The sequence below is a fragment of the Pseudonaja textilis genome, chromosome Z (genome assembly GCF_049901715.1).
Source record: "Pseudonaja textilis isolate UNSWEBS1 chromosome Z, rPseTex1.2, whole genome shotgun sequence".
In the NCBI taxonomy this organism is placed as follows: Eukaryota; Metazoa; Chordata; class Lepidosauria; order Squamata; family Elapidae; genus Pseudonaja; species Pseudonaja textilis.
This window is the reverse complement of record NC_142008.1, coordinates 123,608,790-123,632,818: the sequence shown is the minus strand read 5'-3', so window position 1 is coordinate 123,632,818 and position 24,029 is coordinate 123,608,790. Positions and strand designations below refer to the sequence as shown.

At 51.5% G+C, this 24,029-nt stretch overlaps 1 protein-coding gene across 1 annotated transcript in view; it reads left to right on the top strand.

Annotated features, from left to right (window-relative positions):
* PER1 (period circadian regulator 1) overlaps positions 1-23,789 on the top strand; it is a 29,205-nt gene extending 5,416 nt beyond the window's left edge. Inside the window, 22 exon segments of the mRNA XM_087917798.1 lie at positions 125-223; positions 1,522-1,676; positions 2,747-2,868; positions 3,986-4,187; positions 5,332-5,377; positions 6,061-6,203; positions 7,688-7,766; positions 9,681-9,787; positions 10,188-10,341; positions 10,917-11,025; positions 11,774-11,899; positions 12,166-12,274; positions 12,580-12,739; positions 13,722-13,849; positions 14,208-14,417; positions 17,242-17,490; positions 18,459-18,776; positions 18,779-19,200; positions 20,037-20,196; positions 20,709-20,901; positions 21,155-21,305; positions 23,059-23,789. Of these exon segments, the coding sequence (XP_087773924.1) occupies positions 125-223; positions 1,522-1,676; positions 2,747-2,868; positions 3,986-4,187; positions 5,332-5,377; positions 6,061-6,203; positions 7,688-7,766; positions 9,681-9,787; positions 10,188-10,341; positions 10,917-11,025; positions 11,774-11,899; positions 12,166-12,274; positions 12,580-12,739; positions 13,722-13,849; positions 14,208-14,417; positions 17,242-17,490; positions 18,459-18,776; positions 18,779-19,200; positions 20,037-20,196; positions 20,709-20,901; positions 21,155-21,305; positions 23,059-23,289 (3,673 nt within the window). The 3' untranslated portion in view covers positions 23,290-23,789.
* The last annotated feature ends 240 nt before the right edge of the window (positions 23,790-24,029 follow it).

The following is a 24,029-nucleotide window of genomic DNA, read 5'->3' as shown; positions in this document are numbered from 1 at the left end:
CGGGAGCCCTGCTTCCAATTGTCGTAAGTCAGGGACTGGGCCTTGAGTTTGACACCCCGGTATACAGGATTGGGTTTTTCCCCCCCCCAATGTCTAAACCAGCCCCTCCCCCTTCTCTCCTCAGCTCCAATTCGCAGAGTCCGTCCCCTCCCAGCAGCTCCGTCGCCTACAGCCTCCTGAGTGCTAGCTCAGAGCAGGACAACCCCTCCACCAGCGGCTGCAGGTAAGCTGGGATGGGCAGGTGAGGGCTCCCCAGGTGTGCAGAACGCACCTGCAGTTGTGCAAGGCAACTCTGGAGAATGGACGGCATGGGAACGTTTAGTAGGCAGAGAGGGGGGGGGGGATAATCTTAAATTTTATCTCCCTGCCTCTTGGAACTGTTTGCTTCCTCTCCAAGGAAATAAATAAGAATATGGACTTTTTTACTCCAAGGAAGTAAATAAGAATATGGACTTTACTCCAAGGAAGTAAATAATGGACTTTACTCCAAGGAAGTAAATGAGAATATGGACTTTACTCCAAGGAAGTAAATAAGAATATGGACTTTACTCCAAGGAAGTAAATAAGAATATGGACTTTTTTACTCCAAGGAAGTAAGTAAAAATATGGACTTTTTACTCCAAGGAAAAAAGTAAATAAGAATATGGACTTTACTCCAAGGAAGTAAATAAGAATATTTGCAATTATATGACTTTTTTTTTTTTTTTTACAATCGATGGACTTCCACTCCCAGAATTCCTGAGCCAGAGTGGTTTAGCAGAGGAATTCTGGGAGTTGGAGTCCAGAGGTCATAAAGGGGCCATAGGTACTACCCCTGTTATAGAAGAATATAAAGATAATTGGGGAAAGGATGGGTAATGACATGAGAACCATTTGACTAGGATTGTATAAGGGTATCTTCTACCTTGAGCAGAGGGGTGGGCTAGAAGATCTCTAGGGTCCCAACCCTATGATTCTATGTTAAATGACGAGATGATATAGAAGCATGAAGGAACAGAACAAAAGGGTTATTTATTGCAAGCTACTGGATCAAGATTAATTTTTTTTTGTTTTTATTTCATTGGTGGATTTGCCACCCATTAAAGAAGCAAAGTAACTTTTGGTTCAATAATAGTATAGACAATTAAAATAGAAATATTGAAACCGAGAGCATTAACATTAAAAAAATGAACAACAAACTACAGCTAATCCTCGGCTTAGCCGTCGTGCGATGGTCTAGAGGTGGACTTCTCGTCTCACTATTCGGAGGCTGTGAGTTCAATCCTAGGTAGAGGCAGATATTTTTTCTCTCTCTCTCTCTGGGCATCCTGAGAATATATCTGCAGAACAAAACTCCGCACTGGCGACAGGAAAGGCATCCGGCCCTTAAAAAAAAAGCACTCTGTTAGCTCCATTCCGCTTGCCCAGACTCCACCCCGCAAGGGGTTATAGGGTCATTAAAAGATGACAGTGACGATTGCATGACACAGCCTAGTTAGGATGTAGTAGATGACCGGTCTCTCATTCTTTGCCCCTCTGCAGCAGCGAGCAGTCTGCCCGCGTGAAGACGCAGAAGGAGCTGATGAAGGCCCTCAAAGAGATGAAGATTCGTCTGCCTTCCGAGAAACGCAGCAAGGGGAAATCGGGCACGCTGGCCACCCTCCAGTATGCCCTCTCCTGCGTGAAGCAGGTCCAAGGTGGGTCTTTTGCCAAGATGGTGGGGAGGCATTGCCAGCGGGGAGGGACGGCTTGACCGCCTGCTTTAGAAAGAATTGGACAGCCTGAACTGACTTACATTTTCTCCTTGCATGGAGCAAAACGTTTCAAAGTCTGAAGTGATTTTCAACCCGAGGCGCTTTTAAGACATGGGGTCTTCAATTCCCAGAATTCCCCAGCCATAATTCTGGGAGTTGGGAGTCCATACTGTTTAAAGCACACTGGCTGGGGAATTCTGGGAGTCGAAGTCCAACCGTTCATATTAAAGCAGCCTGAAAATTATAGGAGTTGAAGTACATCCATTTTAAAGCATGCTGACTTAGGGTATCCTCAGACTTGGAGGCCCTCCATTTTTAAGCAGACTGGCTGAGGAATTCTGGGAGTTGAAGTTCTTCCATGTTAAAGCAGCCTGGCTGGAAAATTACAGGAGTTGAAAGCCATCCATCTTAAATCAAACTGACTCGGGAGTTCTGGGAATTGAAGTCCGTCCATTTTAAATCAAACTTGACTAGGGAGTTCTGGGAGTTGAAGTTCATGTTAAAACAGGCTAGCTGAGGAATTCTGGGAATTGAAGTCCACCCATCTTAAATCATACTGACCAGGGAATTCTCAAGGTTGAAGTCCATCCATTTTAAAGCAGGCTGGCTGAGGAATTCTAGGAGTTGAAGTCCTGATCTTAAAGCACATTGGCTAGGGGATTCTGGGAGTTGGAGTCCTGATCTTAAAGCACATTGGCTGGGGGATTCTGGGAGTTGGAGTCCACCCACCTTCAAGTTACCTAGTAGAGGAACACTGCAGAGCCAAGGAGAGACCTAGTGACTTATAAGGGAACAGCCAGCTTTTCCTAAGTGAGCCGCAACCTCACACCACAAGGGTCTTATGTGTCATGCTGCATTGGAGGGGGCTCCCAGAGTGGAGGATGGGTTATTTTCTCCTTTGAAAATGGAGGCCCAGGCGGCGAAGGCCGATAGCGAGATGGGGCGGCCTATCCATTTAATAAATCCATATCCTCACGCTGATCTCCTCTTCCTGTTCTTCTTTCGCCGTTTAGCGAGCCAGGATTATTACCAGCAGTGGAGTATCGACGACAGCCAGACCTGCAGCCTGGATATGTCCACCTACACCATTGAGGAACTGGAGAACATCACGTCTGAATACACCCTCAAAAACCCCGTGAGTCATGGCTGCCTTGGGCTTTCTTCCCCAAGGACACGCAGTCCTCGCTTAGGGACCGTTGCAATGGCGTCGGGGGTCCGGGGGAAGAGAAGCAACTCCGGACCATTTTTTGCACAATCTCTGGGGCAAACGGACTCATAGTTACGATGGTTGCAGCATTCCCTTTTGCGTCCGTCGTGACAATCAAAAGTCCTCAGGGAAGCCGGGCTCGCTTAACGGCCACGGTGATTCCCTTCACAACCGCAACAACAACAACAACAACAAAAAGGGGGTGAAATCAGGAGCCCGTGACTGGATGACAGGTCTCTTAGTGACTAGAAGTTCTGGTCCTAATTCTGGCCATAAATCAAGGACTCTTTGAGGGAAACCTCCTCTGAAACGCCTTCCCCAAACCTCTCATCACTCGTTCCTGTCCATTCCACCATCTTTGATGAGAGTTGGGGGTGGCGCCACAACAGAGTTGTGAGTCCAAAATTTGGGGGACTTCCACTCACGGCGGGATGGTGGTTTGGGGCTGATCTTTAGCTGATTTCGTGGCCTGTAAATAAGCTGGACTCCAGTCCCATCCTCCCCAACCAGCCTTAGACTCTGCCAGGAACCGTTCAGCCTGACTCCCCACTCCATGTTCCTGGGCCCAGAAAAAAAAGATTTTGGCAGACTTGGCCATTTTACGATTTGTGGACTTCAACTCCCAGAATTCCCCAGCCGGATCTTTTGTTTCACTTGGCTGAAGTCAAGATCTATTACGTTTACCGCATACCCACCGTCTATTAAGAAAGTTGCCCTCCATGGCTGGCTGGGGAATTCTGGGAGTTGAAGTCCACGAGTCTTAAAGCGCCCAAGGTTGGAGACCCCCTGATTCAAGACTCCTGGACTTCAACTCCCAGAATTCCCCAGCCGGCCTTTTCCCCTCGCTTTGCTGTAAGTCAAGATCTATTACGTTTACTGCATTCCCACCGTCTATGAAGAAAGTTACTCTACAAGGCTGTCTGGGGAAATCTGGGAGTTGAAGTCCACAAGTCGTAAAGTGGCCAAGGTTGGAGGCCCCTGTTTTAGGGAATGTCTTCCATAGCTCAACCTTCCTCTTTTCTTCTGTTTTGCTCCTCCAAAAAAGGACACCTTTACAGTTGCCGTGTCTTTCACCACGGGAAAAATCCTCTACATCTCCGACCAGGCGGCCTTCATCCTGCGTTGCAAGAGAGAGGTCTTCAAGGGGGCGAAGTTTGCAGAGTTTTTGGCCCCGCAAGACGTCAGCATCTTCTACGGATCCACGGCTCCGTACCACCTGCCCTCCTGGGGCGCCTGCCCCTCTGCCAGTAAGTGAGCGATGGTTGGCGAGCTTGTGAAGTGGGGGGGGGGGCTTTTGAACTCCCACCCGTCTTTGAAGCGTCGCTATCGAGACAGGCCTGGTGGTCGGAGGGACGATACAGCGGATGGATTGGCTAGTCCTCCCTTGATAGTATCTAAGACCTCTAGGAGAGCTCGACTAGAGGTTAAGGGGTCAGGTGAGAAAGGAAGAAACTGCGAGTTTTAGTTCCGTCATAACCACGCAAGTTGGCTGGGTGACTTTGGGCCAGTCACCGGGAGTCTGGGAGTTCTAGTCCCACCTTAGGCATGAAAGCCAACTGGGTGACTGGTCAATCACCATGAGATGGTGAGTTCTAGTCCTACCGTAGACATGAAAGCCAGTTAGGTGACTTTGGGCGGATCACCAGGAGACAGTAAGTTCTAGTCCTACCCTAGGCATGAAAGCCAGTTAGGTGAACTTGGGCTGATCACTCTTTTTCAGCCCAACCTACCTCACAGGATTGTTGTTGATGTAGGAGAAGTAGGAGGAAGCAATACTTGGTATATTTGATTGTCTTTGAGTTATTAAAATACAGGTAGTCCTCGTCTTACAACAGTTCATTTAGTGACCATTACAACTGAGTTACAACTGCATTGGAAAAAGTGACTTACGACCATTTTTCATACTTAATGACCGATGGATCTTGTGATCCAAATTCAGACACTTCCTATTTATGACGGTTGTAATGTCCTGGCGTCCCCTTTTGCGAGCTTCAGACAAGCCAAGTTCCATGGGGGAAGCCAGATTCATTTAACGACCATGTGACTCGCTCAACGACTACGGTGATTCATTTAACAACTGTGGCAAGAGTCATTAAAATGGGGGCAAAAATAACAAACATCTCCCTTAGCGACAGAAATTTTGGGCGCTCAGTTGTGGTCGTAAGCCGAGGACTCTCTGTAATAAAGGCAATATTAGTAGTTTGAAACTCTCAAATCATGTCGGACTTGAAACTCTTTGCCTTAATAAAGCTGCTTGTTGGAGGAGACTTGAAGCCCGAGCGAGGAATTCAGGGGGAAGAAAATAGCCCCCATTTTTTTTCAATTTCTCAGGCCAAAAGGGTGTTTGACCGCTGGCCTCAATTTTTTTTCTCTCCCTTTCTTAAACTGCAGCTTCCATGGACTACACCCAAGAGAAATCCGTCTTTTGCCGCATCAGGTGAGCTGCGAAGCCCCGGAGCAGGATTGGAACTCGGCCCTCCCTAAGGCTGAAAAGTCCCCCTCCCCATTCGTCTTCCACATCCAAAGGCTGGCCTGGCCTGGCCTTAAAAAAAAAATGAGCCTCATTAACGTCTCATTCGGGTGTCAGCAACTTGTGGCTCTAGAGCCACATGTGGCTCTTTTAGGGCCGTCTGCCTACCATTCGCTGGCCCTGCCCCATTGCCCTCCCAGTCGTTCCTTGCCTGGCCTGAGAAGGTAAAACACACCCACCCAAAAACAGAAATGAGGGAGGGAGGGAGGGGGGCATTTCCCACAGAACACCAAGAGAGCCACAAAACCTGGGTAGGCGTGGCGAGAGTGTCTGCCATGTGATTGGGTGGAAGTGGCGTTGAGTTGGCCACGCGCACCCAGGTTTTGTGGCTCCCGGTATGTTTCTGCGGGAAACCGATCCAAATGGCTCCTTTGAGCGTTTTTAAGGTCGCAGAAAAGACTTAGAAAGGGATCTCAGAATCCCCCTAGGGAAGGGAGATCCCTGTGGGGAGAAGAGGAGGGTCTTCACCATCCCACCCACCCCTCCCGCGGGAAGGAGGAGGAAAGATGGCGGAGGGGCTGGACAAATGCTCTGCCGCTCGTCCTGGTCTCCTTTGGCCTTTGGTCTTATTGCAGGCGTTTGTTTCTCAGTGGAGGCCATGCCGGAGGACGGGAGCTGCGCTACTACCCCTTCCGGCTGACCCCTTACCTGACCAAGGTGCGGGATTCGGACAGCGCCGAGGGTCAGCCCTGCTGCCTGCTCATCGCCGAGCGCATCCATTCGGGCTACGAAGGTAAGAGCCAGGGGGTCTGTGTGTCTCCCTTGGGCAGCCCAGAGGGGGTAACGGAGGAGAGGTTACCCCCACCACCACACCATTTGGGCTACCTGGCAGGGGTGGCGTTGGAAGTCCGGTCCCACGGATGGCCTGGCTGGGTTTTCTCCCCTTCCTGGGAAATTCCACTTTACTAGTTGGGGGAAACGTTTTCAGATCTCACGAGAGCAGTTGGGTCTTCCCAACTTGACAAGTTTAAGACTTGTGGACTTCAACTCCCAGAATTCCCCCTCCAGTCAGGTTAGCTCAGGAATTCTGGGAGTTGGAAGTCCGCAAGTCTTAAACTTGCCAAGTTGGAAAGATCCGAAACTTGGCCTAGTTTTGAAACTTTTCACTCAGCTGGTTTTTAATTTAATCTAATTTTAAAAAAAACTTGGCTAGTTTTAAAAGTTGAACTGCTTTCCGGTGGATTTTTTTTTAACCGCCTGTAAGCCACCCAGAGTTGCCTTATGGAAAAGACGGGTGGCATACAGAAGGAGGGAGGGGAAAAACAGGAAGGGAAGATAATAGGAAGGAAGGAGAGGAAGGAAGGAAAGAAAAACAGGATGATTTAGGATAGGGAGGGAGGAAGAATGGGAGGGAGAGGAGAAAGGAAGGAAAAGGGAGTGAGCGAAGAAAATGGAAGGAAGGAGAAGGGGAGGAGGGAGGAAAAGAGGAAGGGAAGGAAAGTAAATGAGCGAAGAAAAAAAGGAGAACGGGAAGGAGGAAAAGAGGAAGGAAGGAAAAGAAGAGGGTGTGAGCGAAGAAAGGGGGTAAGGAAGGACAGGAAAGCCGTGACCCCTGGTGCCTTGGTGTAGGCCAGAGGGCTCCAAACTTGGCAACTTTAAGGCTTGTAGACTTCATCTCCCAGAATTCTGGGAGTTGGAAGTCCACAAGCCTTAAAAGTTGCCAAATTTGGGGACCCCCTGTGAGGCAAAGCATATTTACAACTCCTTTACCCTCAGACTAACCTCTGTTGACCTCACCCCATTCCTAAGAGGTCTGTAAGGGGCGTGCATAAGCGCACCATCGTGCCTACCGTCCCTGTCCTATTGTCCCCAATTATTAGTTCCTACTTCTGATATTTAAACTTAACGTTCATTCTTATTTCTATTGTATTGTAAGCTTTTGACAAAATAAATAAATATGCAAAGCGAAAGGTACCTGATTTAGATTATTAATCTTCGCACAAAAAACCCCCCAAAACCCAGCAGGTCTGAGAGAAAGGGTTAAAAACCTTCTCCCTGGCATGCTGTCTTTTTAACATGCAGGGAAATCTCTCTTTTTTTAAAAGGCAATTTAAAAAAACAAACAAAAGCCATTTCCAAATTGGGTAGGATAGAAAAAACGCCCAGCGTTTTTTTCAGCAAAGGAAAAGGGGGAAATTGGCGTGTTTTAGGAGGAAGTTGGGGTGGGTGCCCGGAGCGAATTGTCTTCATCTGGGCCTTCCATTTTATAACTTCCAGCCCCCAGGATTCCTCCCGATAAACGAATCTTCACCACCAGACATACCCCCAGCTGCTTGTTTCAGGACGTGGATGAGCGGTAAGGACCCCGGGGGTCCCCGGTTGGAAGTTTTGGGGGGGGCAGGCTGGGCTTCTTGATCCAAGCCGCCTGATAGAAAAGGAGTAGTTTTGGGTCAGGGCGGTTGGGTCTCCCTTTGCTAGTTTTAGGATATAGATAATCCCCAACGTAAGAATGGCCGCTTGTTAGTTTGGTCTAGTGTGCTGCTGGTGGCTAACCTCTTTGGGCTCCTGTGCCAAAAATTGCACGCGCGTTCGCTGCCAGTACCCAGAAGGCAATAAGGGCTGCCCCCTGCGCATGCGCACCAGATACCCGACAATTAGCTGTTGGGCGGCAGTGTGCGCATACGCAGTGGAACTCTTTTGGGAGACCTCTCGTGTGCCGGCAGAAGTGGCTCTGCATGTCACTTTCGGCACGCGTGCCGTAGGTTCGCCATCATGGGTCTAGTGGTTAAGGTACCAGACAAGAAACCAGGAGACTGGGAGTTCTAGTGTCGCCTTAGGCAGGAAAGCCAGCTGGGTGAACTTTGGGCCAGTCACTAGGAGACAGTGAGTTCTAGTGTCGCTTTAGGCAGGAAAGCCAGCTGAGTGACTTTGGGCCAATCATTAGGAGACAGTGAGTTCTAGTGTCGCATTAGGCAGGAAAGCCAGCTGGGTGACTTTGGGCCAATCATTAGGAGACAGTGAGTTCTAGTGTCGCATTAGGCAGGAAAGCCAGCTGAGTGACTTTGGGCCAATCACTAGGAGACAGTGAGTTCTAGTCCAGCCTTAGGCATGAAAGCCAGCTGGGTCACTTTGGGCCAATCACTAGGAGACAGTGAGTTCTAGTGTCGCCTTAGGCAGGAAAGCTATCTGGGTGACTTTGGGCCAATCCCCAGGAGACAATGAGTTCTAGTCCCGCCTTAGGCAGGAAAGCTATCTGGGTGACTTTGGGCCATTCACTAGGAGACGGGGAGTTCTAGTCTCGCCTTTGGCAGGAAAGCCAGCTCGGTGAACTTTGGGCCAATCACTAGGAGACGGTGAGTTCTAGTGTCGTCAGGCAGGAAAGCCAGCTGGGTGAACTTCGGGCCAATCACTAGGAGACAGTGAGTTCTAGTGTTGCCTTAGGCAGGAAAGCCAGCTGAGTGACTTTGGGCCAATCACTAGGAGACAATGAGTTCTAGTGTCGCCTTAGGCAGGAAAGCCAGCTGGGTGAACTTTGGGCCAATCACTAGGAGACGGTGAGTTCTAGTCTCGCCTTAGGCAGGAAAGCCAGCTGGGTGACTTTGGGCCAATCACTAGGAGACGGTGAGTTCTAGTGTCGTCAGGCAGGAAAGCCAGCTGGGTGAACTTTGGGCCAATCACTAGGAGACGGTGAGTTCTAGTCTCGCCTTAGGCAGGAAAGCCAGCTGGGTGACTTTGGGCCAATCACTAGGAGACGGTGAGTTCTAGTGTCGCCTTAGGCAGGAAAGCCAGCTGGGTGAACTTTGGGCCAATCACTAGGAGACGGTGAGTTCTAGTGTCGCCTTAGGCAGGAAAGCCAGCTGGGTGAACTTTGGGCCAATCACTAGGAGACGGTGAGTTCTAGTGTCGCCTTAGGCAGGAAAGCCAGCTGGGTGAACTTTGGGCCAATCACTAGGAGACGGTGAGTTCTAGTCTCGCCTTAGGCAGGAAAGCCAGCTGGGTGACTTTGGGCCAATCACTAGGTGACGGTGAGTTCTAGTGTCGCCTTAGGCAGGAAAGCCAGCTGGGTGAACTTTGGGCCAATCACTAGGGAGACGGTGAGTTCTAGTGTCGCCTTTGGCAGGAAAGCCAGCTGGGTGAACTTTGGGCCAATCACTAGGAGACGGTGAGTTCTAGTGTCGCCTTAGGCAGGAAAGCCAGCTGGGTGAACTTTGGGCCAATCACTCGCATACTGAACATCCCTCTTGACAGTGGCCTCCTCTCTCTTCCTCAGAGCTGCCCCCTTGCTTGGCTACCTCCCCCAGGATCTGGTTGGGACCCCTGTCCTGTTCTACTTGCACCCTGAGGACCGGCCTCTTATGCTGGCCATACACAAGAAAAGTAAGTATACAGGGGGAAAAAAAATGTGTTTTACGGCCAGTCCTCGCCGTTGCAGCCATTGCGCCATCTCCACAGCTATTACGGCTCGTGGTAGGTTACAACGGTAGCCACCTTGGAGGGCCATTTCTAACCTTCCCATCCTGCAACATTATAAGGATAGCCGGATTCGCTTAATGACCACTTGGTTCACTTACCAGCCGCAGTGATCTGTTTAATGACCAGCCCCTCCCCCCCCAAAAAGAAAAAGGTTGGAAGATCCGGCGCGATTCACTTAATGATCGCCTTGTTCAGCAGTGGAAATTCCGGGTACAATTAAGGGTTGTAATTCGAGGACCATCCGTACCAAGGATGTTTGGCCTAGTGGTCACTGACTTGACCCCCCCCCTCTCCCCTTTTCCAGTCCTGCAATACGCTGGCCAGCCGTTTGACCACTCGCCCATCCGCTTCTGTGCCCGCAACGGCGAATACATCACCATCGACACCAGCTGGTCCAGCTTTGTCAACCCCTGGAGTCGCAAAGTCTCGTTTATCATGGGCAGGCACAAAGTGCGGACGTAAGTGTGAAACACACTCGGGGGGAGGGGAATTCGCACTAGTGTGTGGGGTGTGTGATCTTCATTGGGGAGATTATAGAGATCAGATCGGCAGGAGCGGGAGGGCATGGCTGTGCCTCGGGGAGAGTGGGAGGAGCTTAGCTGGGGAGGGGATGAGGGGCGGAGCCTATCATGCGGGGAGGGGAGGAGAGGTTAGTTGACTTCCAAGATAGGGCCAGAGAAGGTCATCTGGATGGCCAGAATGGCTGCAAGAGTCCGCTTTTCTCAACCTTGGGTGGGTTGAAGACCAGGGGGGGACTACAATTCCCAGGATTCCCTAGCCAGGGTTCCAATGCTGACTGGGGGAATCCTGGGAGTTGAAGCCCAGCTGTCTTCAAGCAGGCTGGCAGGGGAGCAAGGACCAAGGGAGGGAGGGGGAGGAGGGGATGAGAGAGGAAGGAGAAGAGAAGAGTGGCTGGAAACGTGCCCAATGTCCGAACAGGAAGCGGAATTGGGTGGGTGGGGCTTCAGGAAGGGTGTGTGTGTGCGTTTGTGTGAGATGGGCTCCTTCTCATCTCCTCTCTGGTTGACCTCAGGGGTCCCCTCAACGAGGATGTCTTCACCGCCCCCAAAGTCTTGAAGTCCAAGGCCCTGGAGGTGGACATTCAGGAGCTGTCTGAGCAGATTCACCGGCTGTTGCTGCAGGTAAGCCCTTCCTTCCTTCCTTCCTTCCTTCCTTCCTCCTCCACCTTTCCTTCCTTTTTTCCTCTGCCTCCCTTTCTTTCCTCCCCTTCTGCCTCCTTCCTTTCTTCTTCCTTCCTCCCTCCCTCTTCCACCCTTCTGCCTGCTTCCTGCCTGCCTCTTCTTTCTTTCTTTCTTTCTTTCTTTCTTTCTTTCTTTCTTTCTTTCTTTCTTTCTTTCTTTCTTTCTTTCTTTCTTTCTTTCTTTCTTTCTTTCTTTCTTTCTTTCTTTCTTTCTTTCTTCCTTCCTTCCTTCCTTCCTTCCTTCCTTCCTTTTTTTCTTTTTCTTTCTTCCCTTCTCTCTTTCTTCCTTCTCTCTTTCTCTCTCTTCTCTTTCTCTTTTCTTTCCTCCCTCCATTCCTTCTTTCCTTCCTTCTCCCCTCCTTCCTTCCTTCCCTTCTCCCTTCCTCTTCCCTTTCTTTCTTCGCTCCCTTTCTCCTTTTCCTTCCTTCCTCTGCCACCCTTCCTCCTCCCTTTTTCTTCCACCCTTCTGCCTCCTTTCTTCCTCCTTCCCCCCTTTGGCTTTTTTCTTTCCTTCCTTCCTCTTTTCCCCTTCCTCCTTCCTTTCCCACCCTTCTGCCTCCTTTCTTCCTCCCCCTTCCTTTCTTCCCTCCTTTCTTGCCTTCCTTCCTTCCTTTTCCCCCCTTTCCCCCCTCCCTCCCTCCCCTCCCTCCGCCCAGCTCTTAACGCTGTTCCTCCTTCTCCCCGGGCAGCCGGTGCACAGCAGTGGAGCCCTGGGCCATTGCAGCAACTCGGCCTCCCACGAACAGTTCCTGAGCATCGCCTCTTCCAGCGACAGCAACGGCTTCCCCCATGAGGAGGCCCAGGCCCTCCGGCCGGTAAGCATGGGGAGGACAGGGCGGGTCCTCTATCTGGGTGGCGCCCAAGGAGCCCCTAAAGACGACTCCTCTTGAGTCCCAGCCCCCTCCCTTGGGGTGGTGGTGCAGGGGACTCCCGGAAGAGCCCATCCTGGGGAGAGTCGAGGAAAGTCTGCTGCTGCGAAATATGAAAAGTGGTTTTGGGGTGTAGCCTCTCCCAGTGGAGGGGAGGCTCTGGGGGATGCGACGGGGGCTCTTCTGACTCCGCCTCTCTCTCTGGATCCCAGATGACCTTCCAGGAGATCTGCAAGGATGTCCACATGGTGAAGAACCAGGGCCAGCAGGTCTTCATCGAGTCCCGGGTCAAACCTCTGTCCATCAAGCCTTCTCGGCCAGGTAAGAGGGAGCCACTCCTCCTCCTCCTCTTCCTCCTCCGTGCCTCCTCCTTGCCTTTTTCCTTTTTCTCCTTCTCCATCCCTTCTTCTCCATCCCTTCCTCCTCCTCACCATTTTTTTCCCTTTCTCCTCCTGGTTCACCATCCGTCCTCCTCCTTTTTCCTCCCCTCCCTCCTCTTCCCATGGTACACACAAACCCATGAGCCACCGCGGTGCCTTCATCCTGGTCGTTTTCTTTTTTTGCAAAAGCCTCTTCCCTTCCCTGCTCTCACGGTTGCTCTCCCTCTCTGCCTTTTCCCTTTCTAGCTCTGGATCCACCCGTCAGTCACGCAGGTCAATCAAGGGAGACCTTGAGGAGGGGCGTGGAGAAGTGGTCGGGCAAGGCAGCCACCTCCGAGGACTCGGTGCGGAAGGAGCCTTCCAACTACTCCTACCAGCAGATCAACTGCCTGGACGGCATTATCCGGTAAGGCTTTGGCCGGCGCTCTCATTTTGAGCCAGATGTTTTTGCAGTCAATCTTTGGAGAGATCTGCCTGAGATCCGTTCTTCCCCACCTGCCCCTTCCTATCCCCGGCCTACCCAGGTGCTCAATTTCTGTCCTACACTTTGAGAACAGGACAGCCCGGCCCGAAGCTCTCCACTCCTCCAAAAGAGAAAGTTTTATCTGACTTGTTTAGCAATTTGTGCGGGAGGAGAAAGTGTCCGAAGGTGGGGATGGAGTCAAAAGAGGAATCAGCTTAGAATCCCTACATTAGGCACAAGTGAGCTCAGTCCAACCTCTCTTGGACCCTTACCTAAACTCCTAGCAGATGCTAACCATTAATTGAGAAGATTCCCGCGCAGAGGCTTTCAACAACAAAGCAATTTAGTTAGAAGATTCCTGTATGTTGGCTTTCAGCAATAAAAGAGTTTAATTAGAAGATTCCTGTGTAGAGGCTTTCAACAATAAAGCAATTTAGTTAGAAGATTCCTGTATGTTGGCTTTCAGCAATAAAGCAGTTTAATTAGAAGATTCCTGTGCAGAGGCTTTTAGCAATAAAAGCAATTTGGTTAGAAGATTCCCACACATACTTTCATCAACAAAGCAGTTTTGTTGTGAAGATTCCTGCACATAGTCTTTCAACAATGAAGCAGCTTAGTTAGAAGATTCCCGCGCAGAGGCTTTCAACAATAAAGCACTTTACTTTGGAAGATTCCTCCACTTAGGCTTTTAGCAATAAAGCAGTTTAGTTAGAAGATTCCTGTGCAGAGGCTTTCAGCAATAAAGCAATTTGGTTAGAAAATTCCCGCACATACTTTCATCAATAAAGCAGTTTAGTTAGAAGATTCCTGTTTAAAGGCTATCAGCAGTAAAGCAGTTGAATCAGTCCGTCACGTGCGTACCTAATCTTCCGCACCTGACACCCCTGCTTTTTCAAATCTTCTCCCCTTCTTTCCCTCCTCACAGATATCTGGAAAGCTATAACATCTCCAGCTGGGTGAAACGTAAGTGTGGTTCATCCTCCTACACTACCTCCTCCAGTTCAGACGACGACAAGCAGAAAGTGCACCAACAGGTGGCCACGCAAAGCAAAAGTGGGTTTCCTTCCCTCCCCGCCCCCCCATCTCCCTCCCCAAATCCTCCGCTGCTGCACCCCCCCATTCTCCCCCCGGGCTTCTCTGTAACCCGACTCCTCCCACTCTTCCTCGCTATTTTCTCCCGTTCCTTTATGCATGGTTTTGCTTCTCCTCCTGCCCAGGCTCCCTTGGAGCTGCTGGTGGCTTCCTCGGAAGAGGTCTCCCCATGGTGTTGGCGCGGCTGCCTCGGCTGAGGAATTTGGGCATCGCCAGGTCTCCCTCCGTCCGTCCGTCCTACTGTTCAGCGCGTCTCAGGAGTACTGGGACACCCCCCACCCCCTGCCTTGAGTTCTAATCCAGCCCTCTCTTTGGACAGATGTGCCCGAGGAGAGGCTGCCGGCCACAGAGAGACAGCCCAACAGGGAAGAAACTGGGGCAGCGGTGGCTGCCACTGCCATGGTGGGAAGCCCTCTCACTCCGCTGGCCTTGCCCACTAGCAAAGCTGAGAGCGTGGTGTCTGTGAACAGTCAGTGCAGCTTTAGCAGTACCATCGTCCACGTGGGAGACAAGAAACCCCCGGAGTCGGGTAGGGGAGGTGGATCACCCACCATTTTTGAGAACATCCAGGCCGGGGGTGGGGCGGGCGGGGTGGGAGGGAGGGATAAGGGGAGGACGGGACAGCTGGGGAGGGGTCGAGGAAGGGAGACGTGCTGTGAAGGTGGGGGACACGGAGCTGGAGGGAGGGAGGGAGGGGAGGAAGAACCTTCATGAGAGACGGTATTTTGTGGGGGCCACATCGGGCCCTTTGGACTTCTCTGTCCGGCCCCCGAGAGAGGTAAATTGGAAATTAGAAATGAAATTTAAATAATTACCTGTACAGATAATCTCGCTGAGCACAATTGAGCCCCAGTGTCAGGGTTCGGCGATCGCCCTCATTAAATCATGAGCCTCGGGCCAAGCTTAAAAAAACCCTCAAAAGGTTTATTAGGAGCAACAGGCCGGCATTAACCTAAATGCAGCCAACTCTGGCATACGAAATTCACAAATAACCTGTGACCCTGTTTCCCCCCCTCTGGGTGTGTCATAAATCAGATTCTCCAATAAAGCACTGTTCACAGGCTGGGTGTCAACAATCACATTCTCCAATAAATGAATTTCATGACTGCCCCCTCCCGGTTTACGCGCAACTCAAAAACAGGCATAGGAATGTTTTACGAGTTGACACCCAAATTTTCCGCTGCTCTAAGCCAGGACCATTGAAGCGGGCTTCGTCCCATCGTATGGCCTTCCTCGCTGCTGTTGTTAAGTGAAGCACTGCCGTTGCTAAGTCAACGTGGATAGTCCCCGACATGCAACAGTTCCTTAGTGACCATTCAAAGTTATGACGGCAAAAAAGGGATCTTAGGATCATTTTTTTAAAAAAACACTTTAAACGACTGTTGCTTGCGACGGGATTTACCTTCGGATGCTTTTAACGCCCGACTCGCATTTAGGATGGTATCCGTGTCCCCCCCAGCCCCCGGGGTCATGCGATTCTCCTTTTGCGACCTTCAACAGGGAAGCCGGATTCACTTAATGACCACAGTGGCTCGCTTAACCTCAGAGAGATTCCATTCGCCGCGGTGGCAAGAAAGGTCATAAGACGGAGCAAAGCTCACTTGGTCTCACTTAGCATCATAAATTGTGGGCTCTGTTGTGGTCGTAAATCGAGGACTAACTGTATTCTTTGCCTGTAGCAGCTCATCCCCCAAAAGCATACCATCTGCTGCTTTTTATAAATAAATATTATATAAATAATATAATTTATTATATTATTATGGTTGTATAATATTTCAATAGGGTATAAATATGTTATAAAAATTAATATTGGGAAGAATTAAGATCAGTCACTTGTTTGGCCCTCCACATGGTGCCCTTTCCTTATGTGGTCTCTTACCTGTGCCCCTACTCTGTTTGGCTTTGGGGACTCATTGCCACTGTACGGTGTGTTGGCCATTTATTTTATTTATTTCTGATGTTTTATTTCCTGCCAATGACTCTGGGTGGCTTAACAGGATAAAAAGATTATTTAAAAAAAATTTTTTTAGATAAAACAATTAAGATAAAATAAAGTATAAAAATATTAGATAAAATAAAATATTAAAATAAAAATATTAGGAACTATTGGAAATGATTGGTCCTGTAATGAAAGGGGGAGGTGGGGTTGGACTAGATGACCCAGAAGGTCCCTTCCAACTCATACATGCTACAGTCATGTGTTTGGTGTTTTCTTAAACGTACTTGGCAACATTTAAGATGGGTGTGGATTTTATCCCAATGACTTTATTTTATGACCGTTTCTTTATTTGTGACGGTTGTGAGGAGAGCTCCTCATTTTCTAAGGGTTGGGGTGGGGGGTTTGGGCCAGAAACCAGAAATAAAACGCCGATTTTTTTGTGTGTGGGGGAAACCATCATAAATTGAAGTCACTGGGATGTTGCAAACGGACATAAATGAGGGCAGATTGGGGAACACCCAAAATGCAGGTCACATGACTACCGGGGAGGAGCTAACTTTTGGAAGTTCAGAGTTGTGTCATAAGCAACTTTTTTTTGGGGGTGTTGTCTGTCACAACCTCAAATGGTCGCAAGCGAGCTGTCATAAGTCGAGAAAATTTTCTGTTTAACGGACTCCCTAATTTTCCTTCCTTGGCGAAAAACCTGTAGGGGAAAAAAAATCTGTGTCCATATCCAGGTCAGGCTCCAATTCTTTAAACTCAAAGACAGTTTGAACAGGGAAAACGTGTCCAGGTAGTCCTCGACTTATGACTGTTCATTTAGCGACCCCCTCGAGTGACTACACCACTGGGGGGGGGGCAGGGGAAAAGACTGACTTGGGATAGCTTTTTTCCATACTCTCAGCCCTTGTAGATTTGCCAACAGAAAGGGAGGTGCGAGGAAAGGGGTTTGAAAGAGCAATGCAGCCGCTCGGAAACCGAAAGCGCATTCCATCAATAGCTTTACAAAGATAGTAACCAGGGGACTGAGGTTTCTTCCGCGCAAATATCTTAATTGGAGAACGTGATTGATGACTCTGAGCTAAGGAGGTGTCCCATTGGAGAATACGAATTACGATACACCCAGGGGGTGGGAGAACAGGGTGTCAAGGGTGACAATGAATGATGGGTCTCAGAGTCGGCTGCACCCAGGCAGTGCCGGACGTGTTTAACTCCCAATAAATCCGTTTTGGAAGTTTTTTCTGGCTCGAGACTCAGGATTTAAATGGGGTTTTAAGTCAAGGAGTCGCTTATTTCCAGCGTAAACAGGGAGGATGTATTTCCCCCTCCTGGAGGATGGAAAGTTGCTTGACGTCTTTGCTTCTCCTTGTTTTGGTGTCTTCCTCCTCTTCCTCTCCACTTCCCCCCTCCCCAGACATCGTCATGATGGAAGAGACAGTGCCCAGCACCACCCCGCCGGCCCCAGCGCCCAGCGCGACTCCCGACCGGGAGCCGCAGTACCGCCGGGTGGGCCTGACCAAGGAAGTGCTCTCCATCCACACCCAGAAGGAGGAGCACTCCTTCCTCACCCGCTTCAAGGACCTCAGCCAGCTGCACGTCTTCAACTCCCCCTCCAGGCACAGCTGGCAGGAGCTGCACCACCCCCGGGCCCAGAACCAGCGAGGTGAGTAGGGAGGGGAGGAGGCATCATGGGGTGGATCCCCCTGTTTTTTTTCCCCCCTTCTCTTCCTCCTTCCTCCTTCTTTTCCTCCTCCTCCTCTTCCCAAACCCCACTCCCTCCTGGCATTGATGATGTTCCCTAATTGGGTCACGAAACATCTGCAAGGAAATGACCTAACCCATAGAACAAGAACACCACAGTCTTCCTCCTCCTTTCTTCTTCTTCTTCCTCCTCCTCTCTCTCTCCTCTTTTCCTTTCTTCTCCTTCCTTCTTTTTCTTTCTTTCCCCTCCTGTCCTTTTTCCTCCTCTTTTTCCTCCTCCTTTCTTCTTCTTCCTCTTCTCTCTTTCCTCTCTTTCCTCTTCTCCTTTCTTTTTCCTCCTTTCTTCCTCCTCCTCTCCTTTTTCCCTCCTCCTTTCTTCCTCCTCCTCTCTCTCTCCTCTTTTTCCCCTTTTTCTTTTCTTCCTTTCTCTTCCTTTTTCCTCCTCTTTTTCCTCCTTTCTTCCTCCTCCTCCTCTCTCTCCTCTTTTTCCTCTTCTCCTTTCTTCTTTTTCCTCCTTTCTTCCTCCTCCTCTCCTTTTTCCTCCTCCTCCCTCCTCTCTTCGTCCTCCTCCTTCCTCCTCCTCTCCTCTTTTTCTTCCTCTTCTCATTCTCTTCTTCCTCCTCTCTGAAAACCCTATACCTTTCTGGCACTGATGATGTTACCTCCCGCTTCCTCCTTCCTCTTCACTCCCCTTTCTCCTTATTCTTAAAAGGCTAAATTATGGCCACTGGACTAAAGTTTACTGGTCCAGTGGCCAATTAAACACCTTTAAGATTGGTCTGGTTGATTGAATCTTCTTTCAGTCTCGTTCCTTCCTCATTCTCCCCTTCTTCTTTCCTGCTTCTCTTCTCTTTCCTCCTCCCTCTTCCTTCTCTCTCCTCCCTCCTCTTCTTCCTCCCCTCTTCATCCTCTCTTCTTTTGCTTCCCCAGGACCCAGAGGCCTGTGCCAGGGCCCTCGCGGGTCAGGCGGACGTGGACGCAGCCGGAAGTCCAAGGCCAAACGCATCCACCAGAACAAATTGTTGGACAGCACCAGCTCCCCCCAGAACTCTGTTGGCTCGCCACCACAGCTGCCCTGTCCCCCAGCTGCCTCCTCTTGGGCCCCCTCCGGCCCTTCCCTGCCCACCCTCCCAAACATGTCCTACCCCACCGTTATGCCCACCTACCCCATCCCTGTCTTTCCCCCTCGCCCCACCGCGCCCCCGGCCACCGAGCCTTCGCACAACCCGCTGCCGGTCCCTCAGTTCCCGCCCCTCTCGTCGCCCCCATGGTGGCCGTCGTCCTACCCAATTACGTCTTCCCCCAGATGAGCAACCCCCTCCCGCAGACGTACTTTCCCGGGAGTCCCGTTTTCCCCTTCGGGCCTCCGCCACCGGTTGGCAGCACGCTGGCTCCTGGGCCCGAAGCCGGCCTGCAGGTCCCCTCCCGCTCTTCCACCCCGCACTCGATGAGCCAGCCTGAGCGGGCCGAATCCCCGCTCTTCGAGTCGCGCTGCAGCTCCCCGTTGCAGCTGAACCTGCTCCAGATGGAAGAACTGCCCAAGCTGAGTGACCGTCAAGAAGCCGCCCTGAGCGGTCAAGCGGGACCAGCCGGCACCTCAGCAGATTGGGTTGGAGTGACCGGCGGGCAGGGCCTGGGGAATGAACTCGGCCCGCCGAAGGAAGCCTGCATGGTAAGCGGCCCCTGGGCTAAAGGGCTCTCTGAACAGAGTCCCTCTCCTGGGAATGAGTTCCGGTTTTTGATCGTCCGGAGGGTTGGCAGCAATTGGCAGCTGTAGGGGGTCCTGTACTTCCTTTCGGCGACCAAGATGCCTCCAATCCTTGGACAGGGGTGTCAAACTCGATTTCATTGAGGGCCGCGTTAGGGTTGTGTTTGGTCTCGTGGGGTGGGCGTGGCCAGCTCGACACCACTCATCGAGGTTCCGTTTTCACCCACAGCGTCCTCTTGCAGCCTTCTACCAGCGAAAATAGTGCTCAGGGGGGTGGTTGTGTGTGACCCCACCCGGGCTAAGTTTTCAGCCGCCATGGCGTCCCGCAGCTTCTGCCAGCGGAAACTGAGCTCAGGGAGGCACAGCCCTCCCGGGCTCTGTTTTGGGCGGCGACATTCTCTTGCAGCCCTCTGCCAGCTAAAACGGAGCTTGGAGCGGCCCCCTGGGCTCCTTTTTCACTGGCAGAGGCACTGCGGCCAGTCCTTGTGGTTTCCAGAGCGGCCTGAGAGCCGGATCTAAGCCCTCAAAACGGACCGGATCCAGCCCATGGGCCTTGAATTTGACACCTCTGTTCTTGGAGTTGCATCATTCAAATCTAGGACTTAACCGTATGAGGTTCTTAACAGTAAAGTTTTGCTCCGATGTGAGCTGGACAAGGAGATCGAGGTCGCGATGAGAGCCACAGGGAGGGTACAGCAGCCATAGGAACAGGCGCGACATTGGGGTTTGCTAGGGAGGAGCTTGTTCTTGGAGCGGACACTCTTTCCGGGTCCTAACCTTGGGCCATCATCCCCTTCCAGGTGGAAGCTCATGATTCCTCCAACAACGATGCTTTGTCCAGCTCCAGTGACCTCCTGGATCTCCTCCTTCAAGAAGATTCGCGCTCCGGCACGGGGTCAGCCGCCTCGGGCTCCATGGGCTCGGGCTCCAACGGGGAGAGCACGTCTGCCAGCGGGACCAGTAAGTCTAGCAACCGGGTTTCATGGGAGAGGATCTGGGTAGGTGGCCGACACTTTGTTATCAGCTGGGTTCCTTTTAGGAACCAGAAATCCTGAGCTTTCCCTAGCACAGGGGTCGGCAACTTTAAACACTCAAAAGAGCCACAAAGGTCCTAACTGGAACCCCACTCCCCACCGTTCAATTCTGGAGCCGACCGGAAGTCCACTTCCACCACCATAAGAGTCGCCTAGCCCAGCGTCCTTTTTCCTCTACTTGTCCTAACTGAAACCCCTAGTTGCAGAACTGACTGGCGACAGGGAGCCGCACAGATGGATGAAAGAGCCACATGCGGCTCCAGAGCCACAGGTTGCCGACCCTCGCCCTAGCAGGAAAGCCATGAAGATCATGGCTTTGTGGTAGCTTTCAGGAGATTTTCACCAGCAGTTCCTTGCTTACCGGGTGCCTTTGTCTGGTTCACGGTACCGGAAGGATTTTCCCGTATCCAACCAGCTTCCTCTTTGCCTCTCCCGCAGCCAGCAGCAAGAGTAGCAATACCAGCAAATACTTCGGCAGCGTTGACTCGTCCGAGAACGATTTACGGGCCAAGAAGCGATCCGAAGCACAGGATAACGAACACTTCATGAAATATGTCCTCCAGGATCCCATCTGGTTGCTGATGGCCAATACCGACGATAAGGTCATGATGACCTATCAGCTGCCCACCAGGTGAGTCCTTTCCCACGTCGGGATTTTGGACCCCGCTCGATTCTCCTGGGATCGAGGTTTCTGGATTCCCCAAGAGAGAAGAAAACCAACATTGCTTTTCTCGTTATCGTTAAGAGGATGCTGGGATCCTGGAAGGGGGGCGGTGTTGCTTTAATTTTGGTCGGAGTTTGGGGAAACAAATGCCACGGGGGCCACTTCTGGGCCCATCGAGAGAGAGATTGACTGGCATTTCTGACCCACTTGTCTTCTTCAGGGACATGGAGACCGTCCTGCAAGAGGACCGCGAGAAACTGAAGCAGCTGCAGAAGCAACAGCCCAGATTCACAGAAGAACAGAAGAAGGAGCTGGCCGAGGTGCATTCCTGGGTCCAGAAGGGGATATTGCCCAAAGCCATTAACGTCACGGTGAGGAGGCCACTGGCGCCGCCGGGGGGGTGGGGAGAGGGAGGGATGTCGAGAGCAACAAGGGCCCACTGGAAAAACAACCACAGGGTTGGAAGAGACCTTGGAGGCCTTCTAGTCCAACCCCTGTTTGAGAAGGGGATTCTATACCAGGTGTGTCAAACTGGATTTCTTTGAGGGCCGGATCGGTATTGTAGTTCTCTGCGGATGGGCGGCAGCAGGGTGTGTGCGTTAGGGAGGGACGGGTGCCTCCTGCTTCATCCTGCGGGCCAAAACGGGGCATGGGGAAAACTGTGCACAGCCCCCCACGCCTCGTGGCCACTGCTGGTCAAAAATGGACTACGTGGCCCGTTTTGGGTCCATTTTTAGGCCCGTTTTTGGCTGTTTTCGGCCTACTCACCCCTTCGTTAAGGGAATCCGTATTCTCCCGTTGGCTTTGCTTGTCCGAAGGTCGCAAAAAAAGGATCGCATGGCTCTGGGGCACGACGAACCAGTTGCCGAGCATCTGAATTTTGATCTCGTGACCAAAAGGGGGTGCCGCAAGGGTCGTTAAGTGTGAAATACGGTCCTAAGTCACTTTTTTTCAGTGCCGTTGTAACTTTGGTTACCCAATGAACAGTTGTAAGTCAATGACTCCTGTCGAACAGGGTTGTCAAACTCAAGGCCCGCGGGCCGGATCCAGCCTGCGATGTGGTGAGATCCGGCCTGCGTGGCCATCTTGGAAAGAGCAAAGGGCCGGCCCGCATCGCTTTGGCCCGACCCATCCCATCCCAGGGTGGCGCGCATGCACGCACAGGAGGCAGGCACACACACGCACACCGGGATGGGGGAAGCAGGGCCTGTGAGTACGTGCACCCCAGTCGTGGGTTCCTACCTTGGTCGCTACTGGTTCATTGGGTGATTGCGCACATGTGCGTCCCTAGCGCACCAATCAGCGGAGAGGATGAAGAAACGAAAAGCTAGGAGCGACTCTCCCGCCCATGCCCTTGTTGCTCCTTTTATCCTCTCAGCTGATTGTCGTAGGCACCAGTTCGGCGGTACCAGTAATTTCTTCTTTTTATTTTACTACCGGTTCGGTTGAACCGGTCTGAACCGGTAGCATACTACCTGTCAGGTGGGGCTCCCTTAAAAATCCAAGAAAGAAAATCTTAGACAAAAGGACTTTTACTGAAAATTGAAGTGGTAGCATCAGAAGAATACAAGATCTGAGGCAATAGGCACGGAAATCACATCTAGAAAGTTATGCCATCCAATCTGAGATGTGTTATGATGTCATGAGGGTCCTCTTCAGGTGGCGTTTCACACATCTGGTGCGCCAAGGCGTTTGGCCTTGGCCTTAAACCTCCCTTCCGCCCACAAAGCCCAATTATTCTTCCCTCCCCCGGTTCTATGTCAGCTGAAAAGGCAAGCAGAAGAAAGATTCTTCACTGGTGCGCCTGCCTTCTGCATGTGTGCAAGTCAGGATGAGGTGGGCCGGGTTGAAGTGACGCAGGTTGGCCTCTTACCGTTTCCAAGATGGCCGCACGTACCGGCCTTTCAGGTGTGATCACCTACGTGTCAAGCTGGCCACTCCCATTCGGCCACCCTGGCCACGCCCCTCTCGTGTCCCCCCACCCCACCCCCGGAGGACAACCCCAATGCCCTCAATGAAATCGAGTTTGACCACCCTTGCTGTAGAACATGGGCTGCCCCATTTGGAGAGGACCGTGAGGTAAACCCACCCTAAACTTAACAATGTCTTCCTTTCCCGCTTCAGGCTTGCGTCGAGTGCGAGAGTAACACGGCCTCGCGGGCTGCCCCACTTTACGACGTGGAGATCCAGGATATGGACCTGAACGGCATGTTGGAGCCGATGGAGGAGGGTACTGGGGCACAGGCGGTCTTGTTGCCTTCCTTACCGCTGGAAATGGCCATGGAGGATGAGGAGGCCGGAGAGAGTCGGGACCAGATGCACCGGGCAGAAGCAGAAGCTCAAGAGACCAGTTAAACCCTGGATGGGATTTCAGATCACCTCAGACGCCGCTCGGACAAGGAGCCAAGCTGCTGAGCAGCAGGACTCGGACACCAAGGCAGCTGGCGGGCGTCGTCCCCATGCAAGGACCTTGTGTCGGCCTTGTTTAACCAGGAACTTCCAGACTGGCAGGTCTCCAGGCAGGGGTACACCCCTCTCCTCGCCTTTCGCCGATGCCTTCCTCTCCTTTGACGGGACCCGGCCGCTTTAATCCTCATGGCGTTCTCAACAGCGTTGCGGACTTCCGAAAGCCCGGGACATTTCTGGAGGCGGGGGGGTGGGGTGGGGGGATGGGTGGGCAGGATGCGTTTTTATGTATTTATTTTTTGACAATTTCATCATTGGTTGTTTTACTGGTGGGGTTTTTTTTTAATTGATCTGCAGCCATGTTCCAGAAAGGGGCCGGTGCGCAGCGCTGACAATAGTAATGATGATAATTAAAAAAAAAAAGGTTGAAAAATTGAATTGCAGACCAAGATGTTCGCGCACCCTCTTTTTATGTCCCTGTGCCGTAACTTGAGATCTGAGATGTGCTTGGGGGAGGGAGTGTTTTCCTCCGGAAGAGCTTTTCTTGGAGGGGGGGGTGTCCTTGATGCTTTCTGAGCTTGGCAGTTTCCTTGCAGACGTTTCGTGACCCAACTAGGTAACGTCATCAGTGCTAGAAGAGTGTTTGCTCTCTTATGTAGAAGCGGCCTGCCCAGTCCATGGGAGCGTTG